The 24,554-nt window shown below is 38.6% G+C and overlaps 1 protein-coding gene across 2 annotated transcripts in view; it reads left to right on the top strand.

The window, feature by feature from the left end:
• The window catches only part of LOC123317089 (LIM/homeobox protein Lhx9-like), a 227,357-nt gene extending 203,345 nt beyond the window's left edge, over nt 1-24,012 (top strand). For both annotated transcript variants that reach the window (XM_044903468.1, XM_044903460.1), the window contains exon 5: nt 23,455-24,012. In XM_044903468.1, coding sequence (XP_044759403.1) covers nt 23,455-23,670 — 216 coding nt within the window. In that variant the 3' untranslated portion in view covers nt 23,671-24,012. The remainder of the gene's footprint in view (nt 1-23,454) is intronic.
• The last annotated feature ends 542 nt before the right edge of the window (nt 24,013-24,554 follow it).

The raw sequence follows: 24,554 nt of genomic DNA, 5'->3' as shown, positions 1-24,554 counted from the left end.
ATAAGGGGTTGTTCTAGTAATTCAAACCCAAAATCACGAATTTTTTGCATGGCAACATGAGATTCGTGTGCAGGGGCGTTGTCCTGCAAAAACAAAACAGCTTTGGATAGCTTTCCGCGTCTTTTCTCTTCAATTAATCCCGTAGAGTGATCAGTAATGTCGAATAGTAATATTCGGTTATTGTTCTACCCTTATCCAAAAAATCAATCATGATTACTCCATGGCAATCCCTAAAAACTGAAGCAAGAACTTTTTCAGCAGATTTTTGGACACGAAACTTCTTAGGTCGTGGAGAACCAGAGTGTCGCCATTCCATCGATTATTGCTTTGTTTCTGGATGGTAGGAATGTACCCAAGTCTCATCCATAGTAACAATTCAGTTTAAGAATTCTACATCGCTTTTAAATCGAGCACAGATCGAATGCGATGCTTCTACCCTTGCACGCTTTTGGTCAACATTCAAACATTTGGGGATCCATTTTGCAGCAATTTTTCTCATGTCCAAATTGACGTGAACTATATGATGAACGCGTTCGTATGAAATATTCAGTGCTTCAGATATCCGTTTCAGCCCAATACGACGGTCTGATAAAATAATGTCATGAACTGTATCGATATCTTCGGGGACTGACACAGAAACTGACCTTCCCGATCGGTCATCACCTTCAATGGAAAATTTACTTGTTTTGAAGCTTGTAGTCTAATTTTCCACGGTCGCATACCAAGGACATTGATCACCAGGGGTATTAAGCATATCTTCGTAAATATGCTTACTTACTTCCCTTTTAATACAGGAACTTGAGGATGGCTCGATACTCCAATTTTTCGATTATCACAATTTCGGTGGACATCTTCTTTCTCTTAATTTAGTGCGTAACTCTGGTTTACTTTTTTGACCTCAAACTTCACACTGACACTTCTACTGAGTTATTTCTCGTTGCTATGGTAACGCAATATTTTTTCATGGGTAGAACTGGTATAGGCTAACTAGATATCAATACATACATCCTCGTGGATTATGAACGATTTGTGGCTATTCACGACTGACGGCGGTATCTTACTCTGAAGTAGAGCTGAAGGAGCTCTTCTAGGCTGCCCAGCCCTAGCCGTCCAAAATATCGATTAATCACCGACGAACCGCCATCAATTACGCAATAGACCATTTGACGGCGCGTCGTTCTCCATCACCGAACCAAAAATACCCCAGCTTTCCGCAAAGTCGACCGTAAAACGCATCATTCTACAGCGGCAGCGGTCTCGTTTCACATCCGTCCGTTTCCACGATTCCTCGGGCCGCGGCATGGCCATCAATCATCCCGGACCCGGTCGCCGTGGGCCGAACCTCGGCCTGGCGTTAAAAATTCACGCCGCACACGCATCCATGAATGAGCTGAACTGTGAAGTTATGAATGAATTTTCAGGGACCGCGGCCCGTCGCGTATTATACGGCATAATTGGCTATTAAGAGGCATAATCGGCATTATTCTTGCATATAAATGTTTGAATGAATTTTTATGCGGTCATCAAGGCGGCGTTTGAGGTTGTTTGTTTAGTCTAGAGCCATTGTTCTTCGGGGTCTATTGTGCGGACGAATTAAGAAAAAATTAACATAATCCCGTCGATTTTATTTCTGTTTTACGGCGTTCGAATGAGTCAATGGTACCGTGACGAGGAATAGAGGTTTATGGGGTACCCAGCCTACTGGATACGTAGATATCGTTTAATTTGAGCAGATCGAAATTTAATCCGTAATATTAGATTACCAGATTTTTCGGCCTCATTCGTTTATACAAGACGTAAATGAATAGTTGCTAAAATTTTAAGGGGTTTCAGAAAATAGTGTCTTATTATTCCAACGAGAGTTTGTACAGGTTTTCCTGAAAAGTTTGAACTTGAATCAACCTGGGTTAAAAAAAAATCAAAGCATTTCTGCTCGCCTCCTCATCAGTATAAAAACTTGATTGTCCATTTGATTTCTATTTGTTGTGTCACGTGTCATTATGTTTCTTGTTTCTTTATTGATTCTTGTATACTTTAATTTTTGATCGAGTTTTCTCCGAGTATACTTTTTGTGGACTACAAGGGTTAAATGGTGAAGTACAATCTTGGCAGCAGCATCAAAAACTACTGATTTTGATTAAACAATCTTGTTAAGGAAATATACTGCTCCAAAAGAGGTAGGGATATCGTATTAACACTCCAGTACTCGCGCGGGGTACTACAATACCCCAGGCTCCACGTATTGCTTATGTATCTATCGGACGCGCGAGTACTGGAGTGTTAAATCGTTTTCAAATATATGTAATCTTCGAGAAAATCATTTAAAACTCAATAACAACTTGAATGGATCCAATAAAAATCAGTATGAGACATGTCGTCAATCTGGTCGCCTTTTTTCTGAAGTTTGGTTCTTTGCATATGCTTCATGAATGCTCTTATTTTGAAATGAAGTCAGTTTATCAACGGCTTCGATTTGAAACGAGTTTTCTGAAAATGCCAAGACGTAAATTAACAAACGCTGAGGCTAATAGGGCTATCAGAATGCTACAAGCTGGCCTAACTGTAGCGGAAAGGCTCCAAGTCAGCCAAAGTGTGATATCTCGACTTTGGAATAGGTTCCGTATTGGAAAGACCAAGGTTGGTGGGCGACGAAAAACATCACCTGCCCAGGATCGTTTCATCACCGTTTCGGCGAGAAGAAACCCTACATCTACGTGTAGAATGCTACGGAATACTCTTCAAAATGCAGATGGGGTCCAAGTCTCCATCGAAACCATCAGACGACGTTTGAGAGAGGTGAATCTAGGTTCTAGAGGTCCATTAAGAGGAGTTCCATCAACACGTGACCATAAGCGTCAAAGACTGAAATGGGCAAGGCAACATATCAATTGGAACGATCAATGGCGTAGTGTCCTTTTCACTGATGAATCCAGATATGGTGATTTTCAGATTCTCGAAGAATAAGGGTATGGACAATCCCACGCATACCCCGTAATCGTCGCTATGTCCAAGAAGTCCATCCATTCCGAGGGGGTAGTGTTATGGTATGGGCCGGGATATGTTTCAACGAGTGCACAGATCTACACATTTGTCCTTATGACCGCCTCACACTAGATGGAGCATGTCATAGACAAATTTTCACGCTGCTATTGGTGAAACTTTTCAATTTCTAGACGATAACGCTAGACCGCACCGTGAAGCCATAGTTGAGAATGCGCCCGAGGATCTTGGTATTCCACATTCACCAATACCTCCTCACTCACCAGATTTGAATTGCACAGAACATGCATTGGATATGCTCCAAAAAAGATTAGATAATCATCAACCTACCCCAGAATCCTTAAATGACCTGAGAGAGCTTCTGCCCCGTTTAAGGAACCAAATTCCTTAAACATGTTCAACAACCTCGTGTGTAGTATGCGAAGAAGATGTCAATTTGTTATTGATGCCCGTGGAGGCCATTCATTGTATTGATAGTCTTAAAATGCTTGAATTCTCTGGGAATAAAATTTCGTTATTCACTCGATTTTTCTTAACCACCCTGTGTACGCTGCAGATCTACAGGCTAAAATCAATTTGCAACTTGAAATCATATTAATATGAATTTTCATCACAAAAATCTTATTTTAACTATTTTTTTTTGCAATTTAAGTCAATATCCCTAACTCATGTGGAGCAGTTTATTTTCGAGGTCTTCATTCAAGGAAGTTCAACATCAGAATTGCACCCATTAATCTTCCTTCACATCTTCCATTATCATAACCCAACAATCAAATTAACGTTTTACATACCAGACAACAATTATTCTACTCGGCGTGTTGACGTGTTCCAAAGCGCATACTGTATCGCGATTGCTGAACCATAGAACATAAACAGATTCATCCCTTTCAGGATCGCAACGGTCTAAGCCGGCAAAAAATCCCATTCATCCAGAATTATTGCAGCCTCGCACTGCAAGATTTACTGCTTCCTATTTATTTTAATTTGTACAGTGATGAGTTTTCCATATCTTGTTATACGCTTCAGGTATTATGTAGAGATGATGGATCTTTGTGTTGGTGTTGTGCTCGAATCGCTTACAATAGGGGGATTATTCTGGATATTTTCCTCGTATGTGGGTAATTCCGTGTAATGCGTGTTGATTGATAGTTACCGAGGTTCTTGTGCATACAACATGAGTTTTTATCGTTGGCGATAGACTGTGATGAATATATTAGGCCGATTGTTCGATTTATTTCCGGTCGTGGAGATGGTGGGGATCTTATTGGGAATTCAAATGTAGATTGCAGCGACATGGTGGTGACAGTTCGAAGTAAAAAGTTAATGCAGTCATTGTCATTTTTAAGGGGGATTTTTAGAATTCCTCAAAAAAATCCTTTATTCTCAGTTTATATACTCCATTCACTTTTATTTTAGCAGTCGGTTGGCCATGGAAATTTGACACATTTCACTCTGTATAGTACGAAACTGTGGGGTTATGAAGCTTGTCAAAATATTTTTGGGTTTTAAATCAACGCTATGTTGCCCGTTCTACGTAAAAGTTTCTGTTATTACGTATTTTATCACAATGTCGAATCTCTTCGGAAAATATGTGACGAACATATTTGAAGTTTATACAAACTGATTGAAGGCATACCAAGTCCAGTTATTTGTATGGTAAATACAAGAGATCAGTATAATATTATAATATGCACTAGCTATATAACTAGTTAATGTTCGTTATCTTCTTTGGCTAAAGTTTGAATACGTTACATCAGTTTTAGATTTCAAAAATTTTAACCCGAAGATGAAATCTTTTTTGGATAAAGTTTGTATACGTTACATCAGTTGTAAATTTCAAAAATATTAACCCGAAGATAAAATGCATATGTTGCAGTGGTTGGGAATGTGTATCTCCCGAAGGAATTAACAAATAATTACAAGAATGTTAAATTCTTCAACAAAAATCATCTTGCATCAATATAAATAAAAGGAATCAAAGGAAGTTTCAAGACAAGATGAACTTCACCTTTGAACAAAAGTTTCACATGAATGAGCAATTAACAGGACAACTGGCGCGTATTTGTGGCTGAAGATGTGAGCATTTACTATTTTCCACGATGAAATGCGTTTAGTCATTGTTTAAGGACATATATGTCCGTCCTTATAGCTCGGTGAAGTTTTTGTACATTTCAAATTGGTTACGAAGAATATATATATATATTCTTTTGAAAAAGAGTGTTACAAACTTTTACAATCTGAAAATAACAATGAAGCGGGTGTAAAGAAATGGAACAAGAGACAGATCCTAAAAACCTGTTTCTCGTTCCAGATCTCAGTGTAAGCAGAGGAAAAATGTCAACGGGGTACCATACATATCTTCGTATGATACATGAAAAAAACAGAGATAAAAACCTCAGAAAAAACTCTCTGTTTGCCCGTATAAGTGTAATGATGATGTATTTGTGTAAAGAATAAGCTGAAAATAATTGAAATTGAAGGACATCTTCTTCATATGACAAAATCCAAAAACTTCTTCCCATTCTTTCTACTATGATGGTTGACGAAGAATAATCTGAAAACAAAAAAGAAAGAAAAAAAAACGAGAGGGGTGTATTGAATTTTATATTACTCATTAAATAATTTTGAAATTAGTAACCCAACTCAAAAAAGAATCGGTAACCGAATGAATACCTTCGAAACCACCCTGAAAACGATATATTCGACAACTCTTTACCAAGTGGTCTATAGTTTCTTCTTCTGCACCACACTCACATCTTGGACTATCAACAGCATTCCACCTAAAGAGCATGCTATTACACCGACCATGGCCAGTCCTCAGTCGATTTAGTGTACACCAAATTTTTCTTGGAAGATCAAAGCCAGGAACTTTTTTTGAAGGATCAGTAATCAAATCTTTATTAAAGAGATTACATGAATTCCATTCTGATTGCCAAAATTCTTTATGGTTATAAGTTGAATACAGAAACACATTAGTCCATAAAGGCTTACGAGATTTTAATCTGGCACTTCTAGAATCTGGTAAATATGATAAAATTGGAAATGAATTTGGGTAGGAATGGAATTTATTCCAAGACTTCGAGACTGCCACCTGTCGGCGAATATGAGGTGGTACGATGTTTGACAGAACGGGTAACCAATGCAAAGGTGTAGATTTGATAGTCCCCGTAACGATCCTCATAGAATCATTGAGTATGGTGTCGATTTTATTGACGTGAGCACTGTGGAACCAAACAGAGCAACAGTACTCAGCAGCAGAAAAAACTAGGGCCAAAGCTGCCGTACGAAGTGTGATGGCATCAGCACCCCATGAAGAACCAGCTAATTTTTGAATTAAATTGTTCCTCGATTTTAATTTCAAACGTAAACTCTCCAAATGAACCTTAAAATTCAATGAAGAATCTAATTTTATTCCGAGATATTTAGGATTGAAATTATGTTGTAAAACATCATCATTAAAAGTTACTTTCAATTTTCTATATTTTTGCTGATTATTTAAATGGAAACAGGAAACTTCTGTTTTATTTGGATTAGGACATAACCGCCATTCAAGGAAATAATTTTTCAGGATTTCTAAGTCTTGCGTTAAAGTATTTTCTATTACTTCGAAATCAGAATGGCGAAAAGCAAGAGCAATATCATCGGCGTAAATAAATTTTTCGGAAGACGTATCGGGGATATCACATAAATATAAATTGAAAAGAAGAGGAGATAATACCGATCCTTGTGGAAGTCCATTATTTAAAGTTTTGAAACTACTGCTTTTATCATTAACAAAAACACGAAGTCTTCGATCAGATAATATATTTTCTATCAAACGAACCATTTTACCACATTTTAAGTGACTGTGAAGTTTGAAAATTAAACCATCTTTCCACACCGTAACGTACGCCGATGATAGATCTACAAATGCTGTACCTGTTTTCTTCTTATTATTGAAACCCGAAGAATAGAAGGTGAATAAACTAACCTGGATAATCCACGTTTCAAAAATGAAAAATAAAAATTGGTATTTAAAATTTAAAGCGTTTTGTTTTTATGGCACAAGTTGGCAACATCGACTGAAATATGCGTTGATAATAAAGGATAAAAAATACGCTATCTTGATAAGATAGACAAAGATGGCTGTCTATGAAAGTCGTAAACTTTTATGGGATTTTTATGGCCGGTTGCTGTTGGAGCTTGCCACTGAGTACGCGCCTTATCAACAGCTGTTATTTTATAAACAAGCCATTGTTCTTTTTATTTCCTAGTAGGCGCTGTTGCCAAATCGTAAACTAGAAACGAAGCGATTTAAATTTTAAAACCTCATATTTGAAGAATGGTTTTAAATAGTTTCCGCTGTGCATTTGAAAAATTCATGAATGAAACTCATAATTATTCAGTTTAAACTTGCATATGCTGTGATAACCCAAATTGAGGAAAATTCCCCATTGATGATCGTTCATGGAAATCCTACTGGAACTCGAGGCGAAAAACAATTCAGGTTCATTCGGCTGTAGTTTTCTTAACTGGCTGATCTTCTATTTCTACTCTTTTGGACCGGAAAAGAACTGATGCTTATCATGATTTCGGACCCATTGCCCTCATCAGAGCGACACAACTCCCCCAGTAGAATTTTCACTCAGTTCCATGCCTCATCGACCAAAACCGACTTGATATAGTTTCAAGAAAGTCTCTCATCCTTCGACATCTTCCTCCATCTTGATTTTCCCCCAAATCGATAACCCCCGCCGCCGAACGCGTTTCTCCCCCGAAACGGCGGGCGGGGGTGGAGGCGGTCGCCATGGCGATCGCTGAACCGTCAGTCGTCTCTCATCGGGAGCGTTCCGACGCCGCCACCTCCGGCAATTAGCAGAAATAGAAATAGTCGCTGTGTACGTACGTTCAAACGTACCGCAGTAGGCCGAGAGCAGATCCTGGTGGGCGATATGCACGTGAATTATTGCGATTTTGGTACGTTATGCGCTTTTGTGGACCTCGGCGAAACAACGGCAAGACGCTGTTGAACGGTCGGGTTTGTAATTGGGCGTCGCGACGCTACTCTGTTTCTGTATCCTTCGATGCGATGTTATCTGACTGGTTGATATAGAGATAGAGAATAGCTGCTGACGTTGTTGGGTCTCTTCGCTAATAAATTCCACGAACGCTCAGAAGTTATCCTATTTTTGCTTCATTATTTTCAGTCGGATGAAACTTCCCGCTGCGTCTCACATGAAATTCGACTGCGAAGCGTGCCATGAGAGTGTATGTCTGTTTTGGGTTAAATCCATCAATTCTACAACGATTTACTTTCAAATCTATACAGGGAAATTCTCTTTTACAAAAATTTATTGCTACATTATGATACCTTGGGTTCTAACATTAAAAAAATTGACAACCTGTAGCTTTTCCAGATTAAAAAGCCCAGTATTTATCTCTTTTCAATGAGCTCATAGAAAGACCTCATGTCGTGTTTTTCTATGTGTAAAAATGAAGCAAATCTAAATGAAAGAACTCATAAAGAATCTATTTTTGGTTGGAAATGTGTTCTTCCTTCTTCCTCAATGTCATAATTCTAAACAGTTTTCGGGAAATATGCGATCGAAATTTCACTTCTTTTATTAAAAATGCAGTTTAAGTGTCTTGAATTGGCCAATTTTTTTTCAAGAAGTAGCTTTTAACTTTTCTGTTTTTGATATCGCTATACAGGATGGGCAAAATTCGTTGTCTACTGATGGGATCTCGAGAACTATAGCAACTAGAAGAAAACGGATGACATATTCTCGAGCTCTTTCTTCATGACTAATCCAAATCTGAAAACAGAAATAGCCTATCATTTTTAGATTTCGAGTTATAAACAAAAATTGAGATTTTGACGATTCCGAAAAGTTCTCATAACTTTTTTGTCTTTGAAGTTACAGAACTGAAACTTGAACCTTCTCAGGCATTTTTATACGTAGAATCCACTGACGAAAGATTTTTTCCAATTCAAAAATAACAAATTCAATAAAAGTTAGCATTTAAAAAAGTTCACCTAATGATTCGAAATGGAAAAATATTTTGAGCTTATTAGTGGATTCTGGGTAAAAAAGTGCCTGTAAAAGGTTCGAGTTTCTCATTTGTAACTTCAAAGACTAAAAAGTTATGAGAACTTTAAGAAATTGTCAAACTCAAAAACGAAGTATCGTAGGAGGCTGCGGTTTTCACCGCAGCCGTATCCGAAAATGTTGCTATAGTTCTCGAGATCCTTTTAGTAGACAACGAATTTTGTCCACCCTGTACAGGAGTGATTTTGACCAATAGTCCATCAGGCATAGGGTAATAGGAACCATATGAGGAGTCAGAAATTGGTATATGTATGCCTACTAGTTTGTGATATACGGAGCGTTTCCTGAAAGCCATAGAATATTGAAACCTCTATAATTTCCAAACTTTCGAATCAATTTTGATGATTCTTGCAAGCTTATTGTCTTTGACACACTCAAAAGCGAATATCAAGAAAGAACAGGACCTTTCTTGATCATTGCTATTTAGCCCTTCACGAATATGATCTGGGGAAAAAAGGGTTTATGTTTTGATATCAGATCATTAAAACAAAGGCACAGAAAGGGTTTTTCACATTGAAAATATATCAGCACCTTCTCCATAATAATTGTTTCAAATATCATTGAAATCAGTTGATTATTTCGAGAATTATAGATATTTTTTATGAGAAAACGATATTTTGTTTTTCTACCCCATACAGAAATTTGTGCCATTTGAATCAATCATTGATTTCCTTAGCTTATCTTCACGAAACTGAAAAAATCATGTACCTACAGTTTGATGTTTTAGTATTTGGAGGTGAATTTTTTTTTTATCTAGTACGATCTTGTTTTTTCTTTATTTTCGCTTTTAGATTCTTCTGGGTATCTCAAAGACAATAAGCTGACCAAATCCCATTGAAATCGACTCAACAGTTTAGAGATTATAGGGGTTTGATTGAATATTCCATGATTTTCAAGAAACAACCAGTATCTCAAAAACAAATAAGCGTTAGAGATGTTTTTATGTCCATTTCTAACTCCTCATATTGTCCTGTATCACCTGTATCCTGATGGATAGTAAATCATACTATGTTTAAAACTTTATACTATCACACTATACATCTCCTGAACATTTTCGTTATCTGGATGGTTGACTGTCCTGTTTATACATTTGAAGAAGAAAGGAAAAGCTTCTTAGGGCTTTCTTGTTAGATTTCGAGAGCGAATAAATTAAGGGAGAGTGATACCCCATTCAAATTTAAATCACATTCTTCTTACGCTACAGACTTCCCATTGATATGTGGTTTTCAAAGATAATTCGCGAAAAATGTAGTTTCATTAGGAAATAAGAGAAAATTTGCAACTTCTGGCAACATCAACTAGTGACATTATTTTAGGTCCGTGTATTGTGAAAGGAAATTGGAAAAATAACTAAGTTCCCTTCAATAACATCTGAAAAGTCACTTGATATAATACCTCTTAATGATTTTAGCAAAATATGTGAGAAATTTTAAGCGTTGTTGAGACTCGGAGGTACTAAGATTCCTCCATTTTTTTCCAACGTTCACAGTCCTCATCTGGATCGAGCCAGACCAATTTTTCTGATGGCTGAACGCACAAGGTGAAAGAAATCGAGGGAAAACCGCTTCGAGAAAATTTATCCGTGAATTTCACATAACTTTCTTCCTGAAAAATGCTATCAAATCATCACGCTCTTAAAAATAACCCTCTCGGATTTTCCCGGTCGTCGAGACGTAGGCGCCGCCGTCGGAAGATTGATAACCCGGGAAAAAACAACCCCTCACTCGGAAATCATACATCAGCGACGACCACGGCACATCTCCACGGCCGAACGCAGCATCCATCAGGGTTCCCCGAGCTCGAAATAGGCGCTACTTGATTTTTTTCTCGATCGATCTCCTCCGCGACTCTGTTCCTCCAGGGGATACGGCCGTGACAAATTGGACAGGCGTCCCGGTGGAAGTAACAAATCGTCGACGACGACGACTGGGATCGTCCTCGTTGGCGCCAATTTGTGATTTTGGCCTGTCGAAGAGGAGGCTGCAGAAGGAGAGCAAGGATCTCGAACTCTTTATCATCAACAGGGGGGCTAACTCTGGCTGTCCCAGCTCCAGAGAGGGTGCCAGACATCCATGAAGAGGGACGACTCGCTACTAGTAACTGTTTTCGAGGGTTCTATCAGAAATTTCAATTCCTGCGAATGTTGTTCGAGAGGAAACGAAACGTTGGGTTCCTGATCTCTCCGCACTTCTGGACGAAATGGATGTTGCTCTTTCCCAAATTCTTCTGCATGTCCCCGAAATTTGCGATGCGTTGTCTTCTTCACCCAGTATATATTAGTGACCTACTTGCACAAATTCCTAAAAAAAATCACAGGAAGCGATTTTCCAACAGGTTCCCCTCTATCTGGAATTCTTTTTGTTTTGTTCTACTCCTTCGTTGGTTAAAATACAAAGAGTGAGTCTTTGACTCGTACGAATACTTTAACAGTAGATTCTTGAGCTCAAAAGAAACACTTTTTTAACTTTTCCGATTCAGCCCTGATAAAAAGATATAGCCATTTTGAGTTTTCATAATGAGCTGTGCCACCCCTGAAAAAGCAAAATTCTCTCCAGAATAACTAGCTAAATCTGTGACACTACACATCTTTGGATCTTTAAAACAGTGTTGCATTCGGTCGAAGTACCCAATTTTTCGAATTTCACAGATATTTTTAACATCAAATTACTCATTAAACGAGAAAATATGAGGAATACTTTTATTTTACAAAACGTTCAAATATTTATTAGATAGCTTCCAACTTAGTTTCTACAGTAGGGTTCTTTGAATTTTTGGTATTTTTATGGTACTGAATGGTCATAATGAAAGAACTAAAAGACGTGGGTGATATCTTGTGTTCGAAAAAGATTAATCAAATGAATGAAAAACTATATTCCGAAATTCCTTCCATTCGATGAAGAAATTTGTGAGATAGAACTGAAAATAACATTTTTTATGGTTTTTCAACACCCTGTATCTTTTAAGCCGAGCCGATTCGGAAAAATGGTAGGGAAAAAAATGTTTCTTTTGACCTCAAGAATATACTGTTGAAATATTCGTACGAGTCAAAGATCCACCTTGTATAGATCACACTATAATGAAACAATCGGAACCCCAATCAATTTCGACGTAACGAGTGTGTCTATAATGTGCCACAATTGAGTTTTCGGAATATTTGGCTAATACATACATACAAATACAAATGTAGGTCACTTATCAAAAATATTCAAAAATTGTCTGAATAAGTTTCAGAAATAAATAGCTTTGGACGTTTCGAAATCCTTTATTTCGAAGAATTGATATAGGTTATCTAAAACTACTACGTCATTAACTACTTACCTACTTGACTTTTGAATCACCTTTCCATGAAAATTCTTAAAAAAATCAGAAATTCCTCAAGTACCTTCAGACGTGCCAAATGGGATTCCCAACGAAACGAATGATCATTCAGAATACTTCCCCTGTATACACGCTCATGGAGAAACACGTGTTCGTAATACCGAAAATATCAAAGATCAACACCACATCTAGTTTAATTAGGAGCGTTGTATATTCAAAAATCTGATACCTATAAATAGGAGTTATGAATTGTTTTATGCCATATGTTCCTCCCTGTTCCTTTGAAATCGTCCGACAAACTTCTGTAATTCTGATTTATCCCCGTGCAGCTCGTATGTGTGAGTCCGCTTTATTTGAGGATGGGATCGGGACATTATTACACGGACGAATGGGGAATTTGAGTGATTTCTTCCTCTATAATTTTTTCCGAGGATTTACGCCAACGTGTCCCCAAAAAAGAGTTCTTATTACAGTTTAAATCGATGATCACCGTTCAATCATTACGTTGATATGAACTCTTTTTCTGGAATAGGGAAGCTTCGAGAAAAAAAATCTCAGAGACCATGAGGTTTACAAAATAACTTAGTAGTTTTGGGAGCCGACGACGCTAAATCAGGATTAACTCGAGCTAGTGGATTTTGAAGAAAAAAATGTTCTATGATGTATGCACTTTCAGAGGTGGGGAAAGCGTCTGCAGGTTCTCGAAGATATAAATAAAAAATCGTCAGGTGTGAATACTCGAGCCTGACAGATTGAGACGCTGTATATGCCCTACGTGTCTCTGATAATAAATTCATGGTAATCTGACAGTTTGCGTGGTGGGGCTGGACTTACGGAAGAGTTGGAAATGGTGAAAAAACAAATTTTCTAGCTTGTCAGATTTTTGGAGGATATGTTAATTGGACCCAAAGGAAGGCTACTCTTTAAGAGACGGACAATTCGGACATGACGGAAGATCACAGCGTTCCTTTGAAAATGCAAAAAAAAATCGTTACTTGTATATTCTCGAGTATGTCAGATTTTCATACAGATGGTTAATCTCGGTGTTGCAGACGTGTTAACCCATTAATCTGACATGAATCAGCTGGGGTTTTCTTAATTTGACAGTTGGAAGATAACACGGCATTTTTTTGAAAATCTCCCTTCCTTCCTGTACCTCGAATCGTTTCTGTTTTCATTATGAAAGTTGTAGATAGTAAAATTCGAAACAGCTCAACTTTTGTCTGAAGCAATTTTTCATTTCCCCGACTTTTTTGGAGCAAGAAGATGATGAGGGCGAGGAGCTTAGTCACACATGCGAACGGCCAAGGTCAATGTAGAAACCCAGTCTAATGTACATTCATCGTCATATATCTCAAGAACGTTCAAACGTAGAGAAAATTGCTTCCGACGAAATTTGTAGAAAATGTTATTCTCTACAACTCTCATAATGAATGCGAAAACAATTTGAAGCCCAGGAGAGGAGATAAGTCAAAAAAACTTATTTTTGTGACCTTTATGACCAATTTTTATTGTTTCGGCTTGCTGAAACTGTCAGATTATATTTTTCCCTTATTCTTGACTTTTTCGCAAGTTTGGCGCCCTCCCACACATTTTCGTCACTCTTAAATAGTCGAATTGAGAGAATGACACTGACACTAGTATGTACATGATTTTGACAGGCTGTCCTATACAATTCCCCCTATATACAGTTCTAATTTTTGGTAGAAGCACTCTACACGAGTCCAAGGTATCTCCCCTTATGTTAATCTGACACGCTCGAGTAAATCCCGAATTTCCCTCTTGGGCTCCCCAACTAAAGGGCACAATTCCTGTTGGGAGTTACTAATGCGATGTTTTCACCTTGTATAAGCAAATTTGAAGACTGATTAACCTGCAAATAGGACTCCCTGAAGAAGAATAACCGATCGTTTCGCGAATGAAATAACGGAAGGATATAATTCGATACCACCGGAAAAAATACCCAAGCATACCGTCATTACTCCGTCCCCAAACGAGCAAGAAAAATCTCATTTTTTCCAACTGCGACGTTACAAATCGTCCCCCGTTTTTACGTATCGTTTTTCCAGAAACGATGGCGGCATTCGAAGACGAGCCACCCCCGGCCGGCGGCGGAGGGGTGACAGCCGCTGCCGAGTAATTGGAGTCGAGCGAGAGGGGGTGAGACGACCCCCGCGATATATTTTATTTCGAGTGGCGGGCGGTTGAATCCGAAAGAGGCGGCAACCCCCCGACTGATATTGATTTCGCGGGGAACTTCCCTCTCAAAGTTCGAGATTTTCACGGTGGGGTTGGTTGGCTCCGAGGGTTTTTCTTTCTCCTCTCGTTTCTTATTACTTCGGCTGGGGTTTTGAAGGTCGGATATTTCTTTCGTTTATGTTTTCGCATTTTTGGCAGTTCTTGTACGAGGAAGAAAACTTATTATCATTCCAAATAGTGGCAAACATTCTTGCTTTGATTTATAACCCGATAAAACAGTATCTAGTGAGTGGTCCCATCATAGCTTAGCAGGAAAAGTTTCGAAGCATCCTTTGTGTTTCGTTCAAGCAAATTTTTTCATATCAATTTATTCCAGACCTTGAAACAGTTTTAAGATCCACATATACAACTACATAAGCGACAGAATAACTAATAATGATGAATACATCGTAAAGAATTTATTAGAAATGAGAAGAAGAGAAAAGTTTCAACGACTTCAAGATCACCCACAGCCTTAGGCTTTTGGTCCTACTGGACCGCTTCACGTCCACTTCAAGGTCAATTACAGACCACAGCACACCAATTACAACGCGACCTGTTTATCACCGAATGAGGAATTTTAGACTTGCCTGGTCCAAAAAACGGCTGAACTAACACCTTAAATGGCATAACATCTCCAGGGATGAATCCTGATTATTTTTAGAATACAGGGTGAATATTTGAAAACTTGCCAGGCCAATTATATATCGCGACAAGGATGATTTCAGAGAAAATGCCGCAACCGGTCAATTTCTATTCGTAGGGGGACATATTTTGAGCAGAATTGTAAACCGAAATCTCCTCAACCCTAGGTGTAGGAGCTATCACCCGTAAATTCTTTATAGGGAATAGGTGGTGAGCTATACTTGCTATACTACCTATATTGAAAGATCACTTGACCCTCTATATGAATACTATGGATGGCAAATTTTTATCGAGTCCTTGCAGTAGTTACAGGGGCTGACAATTTGAAAACTTGCCAGGCCAGGTTATGTCTCGACAAGGATGTTTTCAGAAAAAATGCTAAACCGGTCAATTTTTACTCGAGGGGGACATGTTTCTAGCAGAATTGTATGCCAAAATATCCTCAATCTTAGGTGTAGGGGTTGTCACCCCTAAATTCTCAATAGGGTATAGAGGGTGAGCTATAGCTCAGTTGGAAGACAATAGTATTATGTGGAGGGACATATTGTCTTCCAATTGAGGTTTACCTCACCCTCTATTCCCTATGAAGAATTTAGGGATGATAGCCCCTACACCTAGGTTTGAGGATATTTCGGCTTACAATTTTGCTCAAAATATGTCCTCCTTCCTTTAAAAATTGACCTGTTCCGGCTATTCCTTTGAAAACATCCTTGTCGAGACACAATTGGCCTGGCAAGTTTCCAAATTGTCACCTCCTGTAACTAATTCAAGGAATCAATGAAAATTGGCAAACCATAGTATTCATGTAGAGGGTCAAGTGATCTTTCAATTGAGGTATAGCCCACCCCTTCCCTAATGAGAATTTAGGGTTGATAGCTCCTACTCCTAGGGTTGAGGAGAATTCGTCGTACAATTCTGCTCAAAATATGTCCCCCTCCGAAAATTGACCAGTTTCGGCATTTTCTCTTAAAATATCCTTGTCATGACATAATTGGCCTGGCAAGTTTTCAAATTGTCACCCTGTATATTGTTTCACTGATGTGGTGAATCATTTCTGAACACAAAATTCCTCTCACATCTTCCAGTTTCTTCATTATGACCAGACAACAAGAATCTTCTGTCGAAGACTCACGCTGTACATTTGTGCTGACTTCTACCGTGAATAGTTCCACAAAAACTCCTCATATTTTCAGCAAATTATACAATTTGTATGTCTAGTTGAATCTTTTGGGAAAAATCATTTCTCTTGAACATACTCAAGTTTATCATATGAAGAAAGACTGTCATGGGACTCTCAGGTCGAATATCCACCATTTACCCATCGGAATACTTGCAATCTGTCAGCAGCGCTCCAGCAGTTTCCCAAGGGAGCCGATACATCCACGTCCGCCAACTCGCGCACGAGAAAGAAAAAAACCGGTCCGCCGATGTCTCTCCGGCAACGGACATCTCCACAATTCACCATTTATACGTTATCGGCATTCAGATCGCATAGAAAATCAACAACACTCATCCTATCCATATTGAATACGGTAATGACCTACGTGAACGCTTCTGCTCCTTTGTATTCCCGTCCGGACCCAGACGGCGGCACCTGTGCATCTGCCTTTATGATTTGTCGACGCTGAATTCCCGTTTTTTTCCCGCTCCCCCGTACCCGTACAAATTTGGAATCGCTTCGGTATTCGAGAAGCGTCCGCGCCGAAAAAAACCGATGCTAATTTCGATCGGCAGTGATTTTTCCCGATCCGTTGTTGACTCGACGGTTGAGACGAGAGGGACGTAGAGCAAGCAGCGCGAAAGATGGCTTTTTGTGCCGTCGCGGCCATCTTTGACTTCCGAAGAGCAGCTTCCAACAAATGATAATGGTCGGTTTGGTATTTTTTTTTTTCCGAATCGAACGCCGAACGTAGGGCCGGATTCAGAGGTCGGTCGACGGCGAGAAGTTCGTCATGTTCTTGCCCCAGACTCCGGAGAAGTCATAAGAATCGAAGCAGACTCAGAATGGTGTTTCGCAGAACTGATTTAACCGCCCCGGGATCTAATATAGCTTCGTGACGAACGGCCGGACGAAAAGTGTTTACGGACGAAAAGTGTCTGCGGACGAAAAGTACTCGCCTTGAAGTATAGTCGAGTTTTTGTTCGGAAATTACTCGTAAGGGTCGTAAGAGGTCATTTTTTGTTCAGGTCGACGAAAAGCTTCATTACAATTATCCCTCGTAGGATTCTTTTCAGGTCGTCTAGTTAAATCGGAGATATTTATGTTTAACTTCGTTACTACTGTAGCAAGTATCGTTTCATCAACTGTTGCGAAATATTTCGCTTTTCGTAACTACTTGTAGTGGTATAGTGAGAAGGGGTTACAGTTCACTGCGACCTCAAGGTCTATTGTGCCCCCTAACAGAGCTGTTCTCATCGCGCCCTTTACAGCTCGCCTTCCAGTTCCAGAGATCCGATGAAATCCAATATCTGGGACGGCTTCAACGAGGATAATTCCACACTCCTACAAGTTTCCTGTCCAAAGCTCTCTTTCCTTTGGTTTGCAATGGGATGGCAGTCCGTAACCAGGTGAATAGGAGTTTCTTCCTCCTTCGGTGTCTCTGTACAATAAGCTTCCTGGTGAGGTGAAGAATCTGCCAATTGCTAGGTTCAGGGATAAAGTGAAGAAGATGCAGTTAATATATTTTATTCAGTTGACGAATTTCATGGTCGAACTCTGGATGACATGGATTTTATGTAACTTTTATTTATTTAACTGTTGTTTGGTCTTTTATTCTATTTATATTTATTAAAGTTTTCATCTGACGTGTGAAAACAATGTAATGTTTGTGACAATCACCAATAAATCTCTCTCTCTCTCTCTCTCTCTCTCTCTCTCTCTCTTCCTACAGAATCTTCACTCGTCAGTGTCCGACAAACCCATTCTCAACAGATGCTTCTGTTGATGTAGGCGACAATGTCCTGTGAGAAAGCCAGTGAATAGGTGTAGTTGGTTCTAACTGAGATCCAGATATGCTTTGGATCTAGCAGTTTCTGAGCTCCACAGGAACTTTTTGGAGTGATCCATCCCTGAGAGATTCCGCCAGAGTTTTTCCGTTTCGGCTTTCTCCTTCTCCATAAACTCCTTTTTTTGGGTGCAATGACCGGGAACCCAGATTAAAGCTTTGAATCAATGACATAGGAGCTCAGTGCTTTTACGGCAGCTTGATTATCTGTATGAATAGCTATATCACACTTCTGATAGTTTATTTCTAGATTTACGTCTAGACATCTTTCGATTGCTTATACAAGAGCCTAACGATAGTGCACACTTGGTACTTGCCCATTTAATACCAGCGCCAACTCCTGTAGCGGTTTTAGAATCATCTGTGAACTATTTTATTGTATTTTCTTTAAGATTGTATTCGGTGTATTCCCGATCCTAATCTTTTCTTTTACTTAGCATTGTACTGAAGTTTTTTAAAAACTTCGTAACTACTCACGTAGAATGAAACGTTTCAAAAGGTCAGTGATTTTCAGAAAGTGTCACTTTATATATAAAAACCAGAAATAAGTATTTCTTCGGAAATAAATCCACGTGCACATAAAAGAATAATATTTTTGCTTCAGTAAGAAAATGTTATACTTGTCCCAAATTTTAGATATGACCTCATCGATATTGTTTCAATATATGACAAGGGTATATCAGGAATTAGCCCCAGATAGTAAGCTTCTGTGGAATAGTCATTTTGAGATCGCAGTTATTAAAGTAATAAAGGACTTGGTGGTGTACAGAAATCTGGTTGGTAGAACTTGGGAATGAAACCTAAAAATACTGGGATGGATGACGAAATGTGAGACCAGTAACATCTTATGGTTCGATATTCTGGCATGCCTGGACCTGACAGAACAATATGAGAAAAACCCTCGAAAGAATACAAAGGCTAGCCTGTCTTTGCCTCACTGTAACTATGAAAACGTTCTTAACTGGGGCACTGGAGATCATTACAGATCTCACTCTTCTTCATCCTGACAGAACAATATGAGAAAAACCCTCGAAAGAATACAAAGGCAAGCCTGTCTTTGCCTCACTGTAACTATGAAAACGTTCTCAACTGAGGCACTGGAGATCATTACAGATCTCACTCTTCTTCTTCTTGTGATACATAAATCAGCCCATGAGCTCATCCTAATAATATCCAAGGAGTACGGGTGATGGGAGAATAAGGAGTCAGAGAAACTGGACTTCTCTGACTAGGTACATCATGCTGATCTTCCCAGTGAAGAAAACATTCACTACGAGAAAGATTGGTAAAGATATTTAAAAGAAATACTATCAAACTACAGCTGCCTCGAAAACTACGACAGGGGCTGGCGCATTTGCCCATAACTTTTATGTGGAACAAGAAAATAACCTACAAGACAGAGTTTCAGAAGGAGGAAAAACCGAAAGAAAATTAGGTTATATAATAATAATAATAATAAAGGGCCTTTATTTTGTACTCTACGAATACAATCATGAGGCGAAGTTTAGCCTATAGCTATTCTACTTAACCTCTTACAATAATTTTATCGAAAACAAATACGACAAAAATAACTTCTGATATAATACAACAAAGCAAGATGAAAAAAAAACATTTTCTACTAAAACTACAACTATACTAGGTATACTACAAAAACAATAAACCTAACTATTCTGAGAAAGTAGCAAGTATCTTCTCAAATGTTTCCTAACACCATTCACAGAGTAACTATCGAATAGGTACTTAAAGCTATTATATACACTGACAGCACAAAACGTGAAGGATCGCTGAAACATGGCTGATCTAAATCGGGGCAACATAAGCCTATTCCTATGTCTTACAGAGACATCATGAACATCTCCTCGAAAGATGAGCTTATCACGCAAATTCTTGGAGGAATCTTCCTGAGACTGAAAGACTCCAAAAGTTCCTTGGAACTTTAACACTGTGAGATCCAAAGAGTATCTGGATCTCCTTTCAGAATATCTTACATGACATTGTCGCCTAAGGAAGCACATGGTCAGAATGGGTCATAACCGAGAAAGTATACCCTTCATTTGAAAAATTGTCGATGACATCGTAGCAAGAATTCGGCATTTTCTCAGATCACAACGAGTGCAAGTGAAAATACTTATCGTCCGACCATATTCAGACCAAAAAATGTCTTTGATTGATTGAATTCATTCCAACACACAGATTGGCACTGCAAAGAAGTCATGGTGCATATGTGGTTGCGATGCCCTGCTGTTTATTGATCCTTTTGGTTTCATCAGACGATTATCTTTTCACTGTTTCTCACCAATCTCAGAGGAGTGCAGGGTGGTGTAGATAAAATTGTAGTAAAGCTGGTTCTCATGTGTTCGGTCAAGAGACCAAGTGGTAATATTCGCCGTCCAAAAAATGATTGGCAAGTGGCCGAAAATCTTTCATGTTCTGAACATTCGTTTTGATTACCTTGACCCCAATTCTATAACAACATCGATCGAAATAGATGCACAGGTTGAAGATGAAGGTATGACCACGCCAGACAAACGATGAACGGTCAGCTAACAGCTATCTACCCATCGACCGGCAGAAAACCATCGTTCCGTCCCTGCATGCTGCCCAGCGCACCGGCAGTCCAGTTCTTAGAGAACTCCCATTATCACCACATCGAGTTTATTGTTATTAATAGTGGTGACCTTATTGGGACAACTCAGCGACCACTACGGACGTTTTAGTCACCTGATTAGTGCCGTCGGAACCCTACGCGCCGCTTCTTATTCCCTGAATAATAAACCAGAGCCAGTTTCGTTTTACGACCGGCCATTTCTGACGTTTAATGCCGATTCCTCTATGTTTAATGCGAATACTCTATGTTCGGTACTTTTACACTTGTACGTTTTGTTTCTATGGCGACGCTTTGATGTCGTTTCATCGGCTATCGATTCCCAATTCTGCGGAATTTTTTCTTTTTTGTCGCCGAGTACTTATTCTATGGCCGCGTCGCTTTGTCGTCTGCCCATTCGGTGTTTCCAAATTGGGGACACCGTGTTTCTTTGTGGTCGTCGATTATGGAAGAAACTTGATTTCCGACATCGGTGTCCGTCGCCGTTTCTGTGTACGAATCGGGTTGTTTCTAAGCTGGAGCGTTTTCGGAAATTAGGTTTTTCCCAGAATCGTTTCTAGCCGTACTAGGCTCTCGTTTCCAGGGATTGCTGCTACAGGTGCGATAAAACTGTATTTCTCACTTTCGTCTCATCGAAATTGATAGAAAAACCGCTGACGAAGAAGACATGCTAATTTCTATGCAGGTTTTCAATGAAAGGAGTGCATAGAATTAATTAGGTTGATGGATCGCCATTAAAGATCATCATAGACGTAGAGAACGGACTGAGCATTCCCTATTCAACTCTAGAGTAAATATGAGAGAAAAATTTGATAGATACAACCGGAAGTGCGGTCAGTAATTGTCTTTTTATAGATATTTCATAGATTCACGTCTATGTCCACAGAAAAGAGTCGAGTATTGGTCCCTTCAGAACTTTGTCTCTTTTTACAGAGTATATAGACACTTCTCATAGAACATAAATACATGGAATGGACATTGACGTGCTATGAATGTATTTGTTGTGGTACAAACACTCGATGCTTCTCTGTCTAGGGCGACACTAAGGCAGTGGCGTAAAATAAATAAATAAATTTAGCTCCTGCCTTTTTGTACGGAAAAATGACGTGACAATGATGTCAGATTCAACTATCTCAATTGTGATTGGCGACACTAAGCAACTATCTCACTCCAATCATTGGACATGAAGAAATGTTTATTTTACATTCCTTGTATCTATGTTTCAAGAGGCAGTTTCATGCGGGGTGAGTCTTTGACTCGTACAAATATTTCAACAGTAGTCAAAAGAAACACTTTTTCCTTTACCTTTTTTTTCGAATCGGCTCAGTTTGAAAGATACAGGCGTACCATACCATAAAAAAAAATTTTACTTTTAGTTCTATTTCACAAACGGTTTTATCGAATGAAATGAATTTCGGGATATAGTTTTTCATTTATTTGATGAATCTATTTCGATAACAGGATATCACCCACGTCTTCCAGTTTTCTCATTATGACCACTACGTACCATAAAAATACCAAAAATTCAAAGAACCCAACTCTTGAAACTAAGTTGGACGCTATCTAATGAATATTTGAACGTTTTGAAAAATAAAAGTGTTCTTCATATTTTCTCGTATAACGCGCCGTTTTCGAGTTATTTGATGTTCAGAAATTAAAAATATCTGTGAAATTTGGTACTTTGACCGAATACAAATCTTTTCGAAAGATCCACAGATGTGTAGTGTCACAGTTTTAGCAAGTTATTCTGAACGTAATTTTGCACAGCTAATAATGAAAACTTGAAATGGCTATATCTCTCTATCAGGGTTGAATAGAAAAAAAAAGTATAGAGACCTCAAGAATCTATACTGTTAAAATATTGGTACGAGTCAAAGACTCACCCTTTATAAAGCGAGTAAACAGTAACGCACAAACAAGAGGATAAATTTCATTTTAAATTAGGCAATTTTTCGCATTCACATTCATGATGTATCATTGGTAAGGAAACAGATCATTTCTAGTAAAAAAATCACTTTGATCTCTCAATTTTGTTCTTGTTCATCCTTTGTGATGTCTTTGACTTGTTCGAGCAATTTTGTACAAAATAGCAAATACCGGAGATATCAAATTTGGCCGTTACTTTTTATACTCACACTGTTTAGATGGAGGTTGGCAATGCTTGTTTTTACTTTGAGGTCAGAAAAGGATGTTTTATTTTCAATCTCTTCATATCCTCTGCATTTACAACCGGGCGGTCCGTGTAGACACTGACAAACCATCCAGAACAAAGGTCAGATTCGACATACTCGCTGCTCACGAAAATCCATCAACGAAATATCGCACCGTTGAAAAGACCACACGAACGAGCGTGAAGCATTAAAAATAAACGACGCACAGTCAACGAGAACTAATTGGTGAAGCTAACTCAAACAATCTACTCGCTACCGAACTTCAAAGGGGTCCCCGATTTATACTCGTGAAAAAATTCGTACCAATGAAAAACTGAAATATATCGCTCGAATCCTCTTCCAACTAGTTCGCAAATAATACAAATCCTTCTTTTCGTTTGCAGGTATGGTTTCAAAACGCCAGAGCGAAATGGCGTCGTATGATGCTCAAGCAGGAGGGAAAATCAGGCGACAAATGTTCAGGTTCGGACAATATGAGTGATATGGATCTCTATCCACACGGTCCATCCTCCATGGGCAGCAGTATCCAGAGCATGGCACCCCACAGCCCACCCTTCATCCTACCACCAGGCAGTCCCTCGTCTCTGGACTGTTCGTGAGGCAAGAATTGTGCAGTTCGGTATTTATTGATTGAATTATTGAGAAGTGGAGTTGGAAAAGTAGGCGTCAGAGATGAAGTGAGGCTACTATACTAGAGTCAAAAAAGTATACGACTTTAAGCATTCCAAACGAAGAAAAATCCAAACAATCATTTGCTGTAACTCTGATCGAAAATCTGTGAAGCTCATCTAGAACAATTGGGTGCTTTAAACTGATGTACTTCAGTGTTTACTTCATTTCCAACCTTTATGTTTCATCCACTGAAATAATCATGAATTTTGTAATTTGCATATCCTTTCAACTAAACAAGTAGAGTTATCCTCGAACATTGAAATATCCGTTTTGAATCCTCCTCACTCCATCATCCTTGATCGAGCCTACGAAAGTGCACAAGAGAATGATCTAATTTTGATGAAAATTGTTCCTACAAAGTATAATGTAACGATAAATAATAATATATAAGATATATTATCTATTGTATATAACGAAAATTATGAAAAATATTTATTAAATGAGGCACCTGACTTAAGATTAAGTTTATAATAGCAAACTGGAAACAGGGGATGTATAACTTATTTATTCTATGAATATTCTACGCATTATTTTTGTGTTTTCCATTCTTAATTCGATGCTGCTGTTCCATTTAATGAATAAGTTATATATTTTATGTATTGAGTATGTTAAACAGGAGGTAGTAGTTTTTAGAATGAAGAGGTTACGACGTTTGTCTTCCCATCTTGCCAAAAACGAAGAGAATAATTTCACAACGACTGTAAAACATTACTTGGCGAATGTATAAAGCTGTATTTATAAAATGCTACCTCGTGGTGAACGTTTGTATATATAAGGTGGTAGCATATTCCTATTATCAATAAATGACTAC

Source organism: Coccinella septempunctata, chromosome 1 (assembly GCF_907165205.1).
Source record: "Coccinella septempunctata chromosome 1, icCocSept1.1, whole genome shotgun sequence".
Taxonomy (NCBI): Eukaryota; Metazoa; Arthropoda; class Insecta; order Coleoptera; family Coccinellidae; genus Coccinella; species Coccinella septempunctata.
The sequence above is the reverse complement of the archived record's forward strand: the minus strand, read 5'-3'. Positions and strand labels throughout refer to the sequence as shown.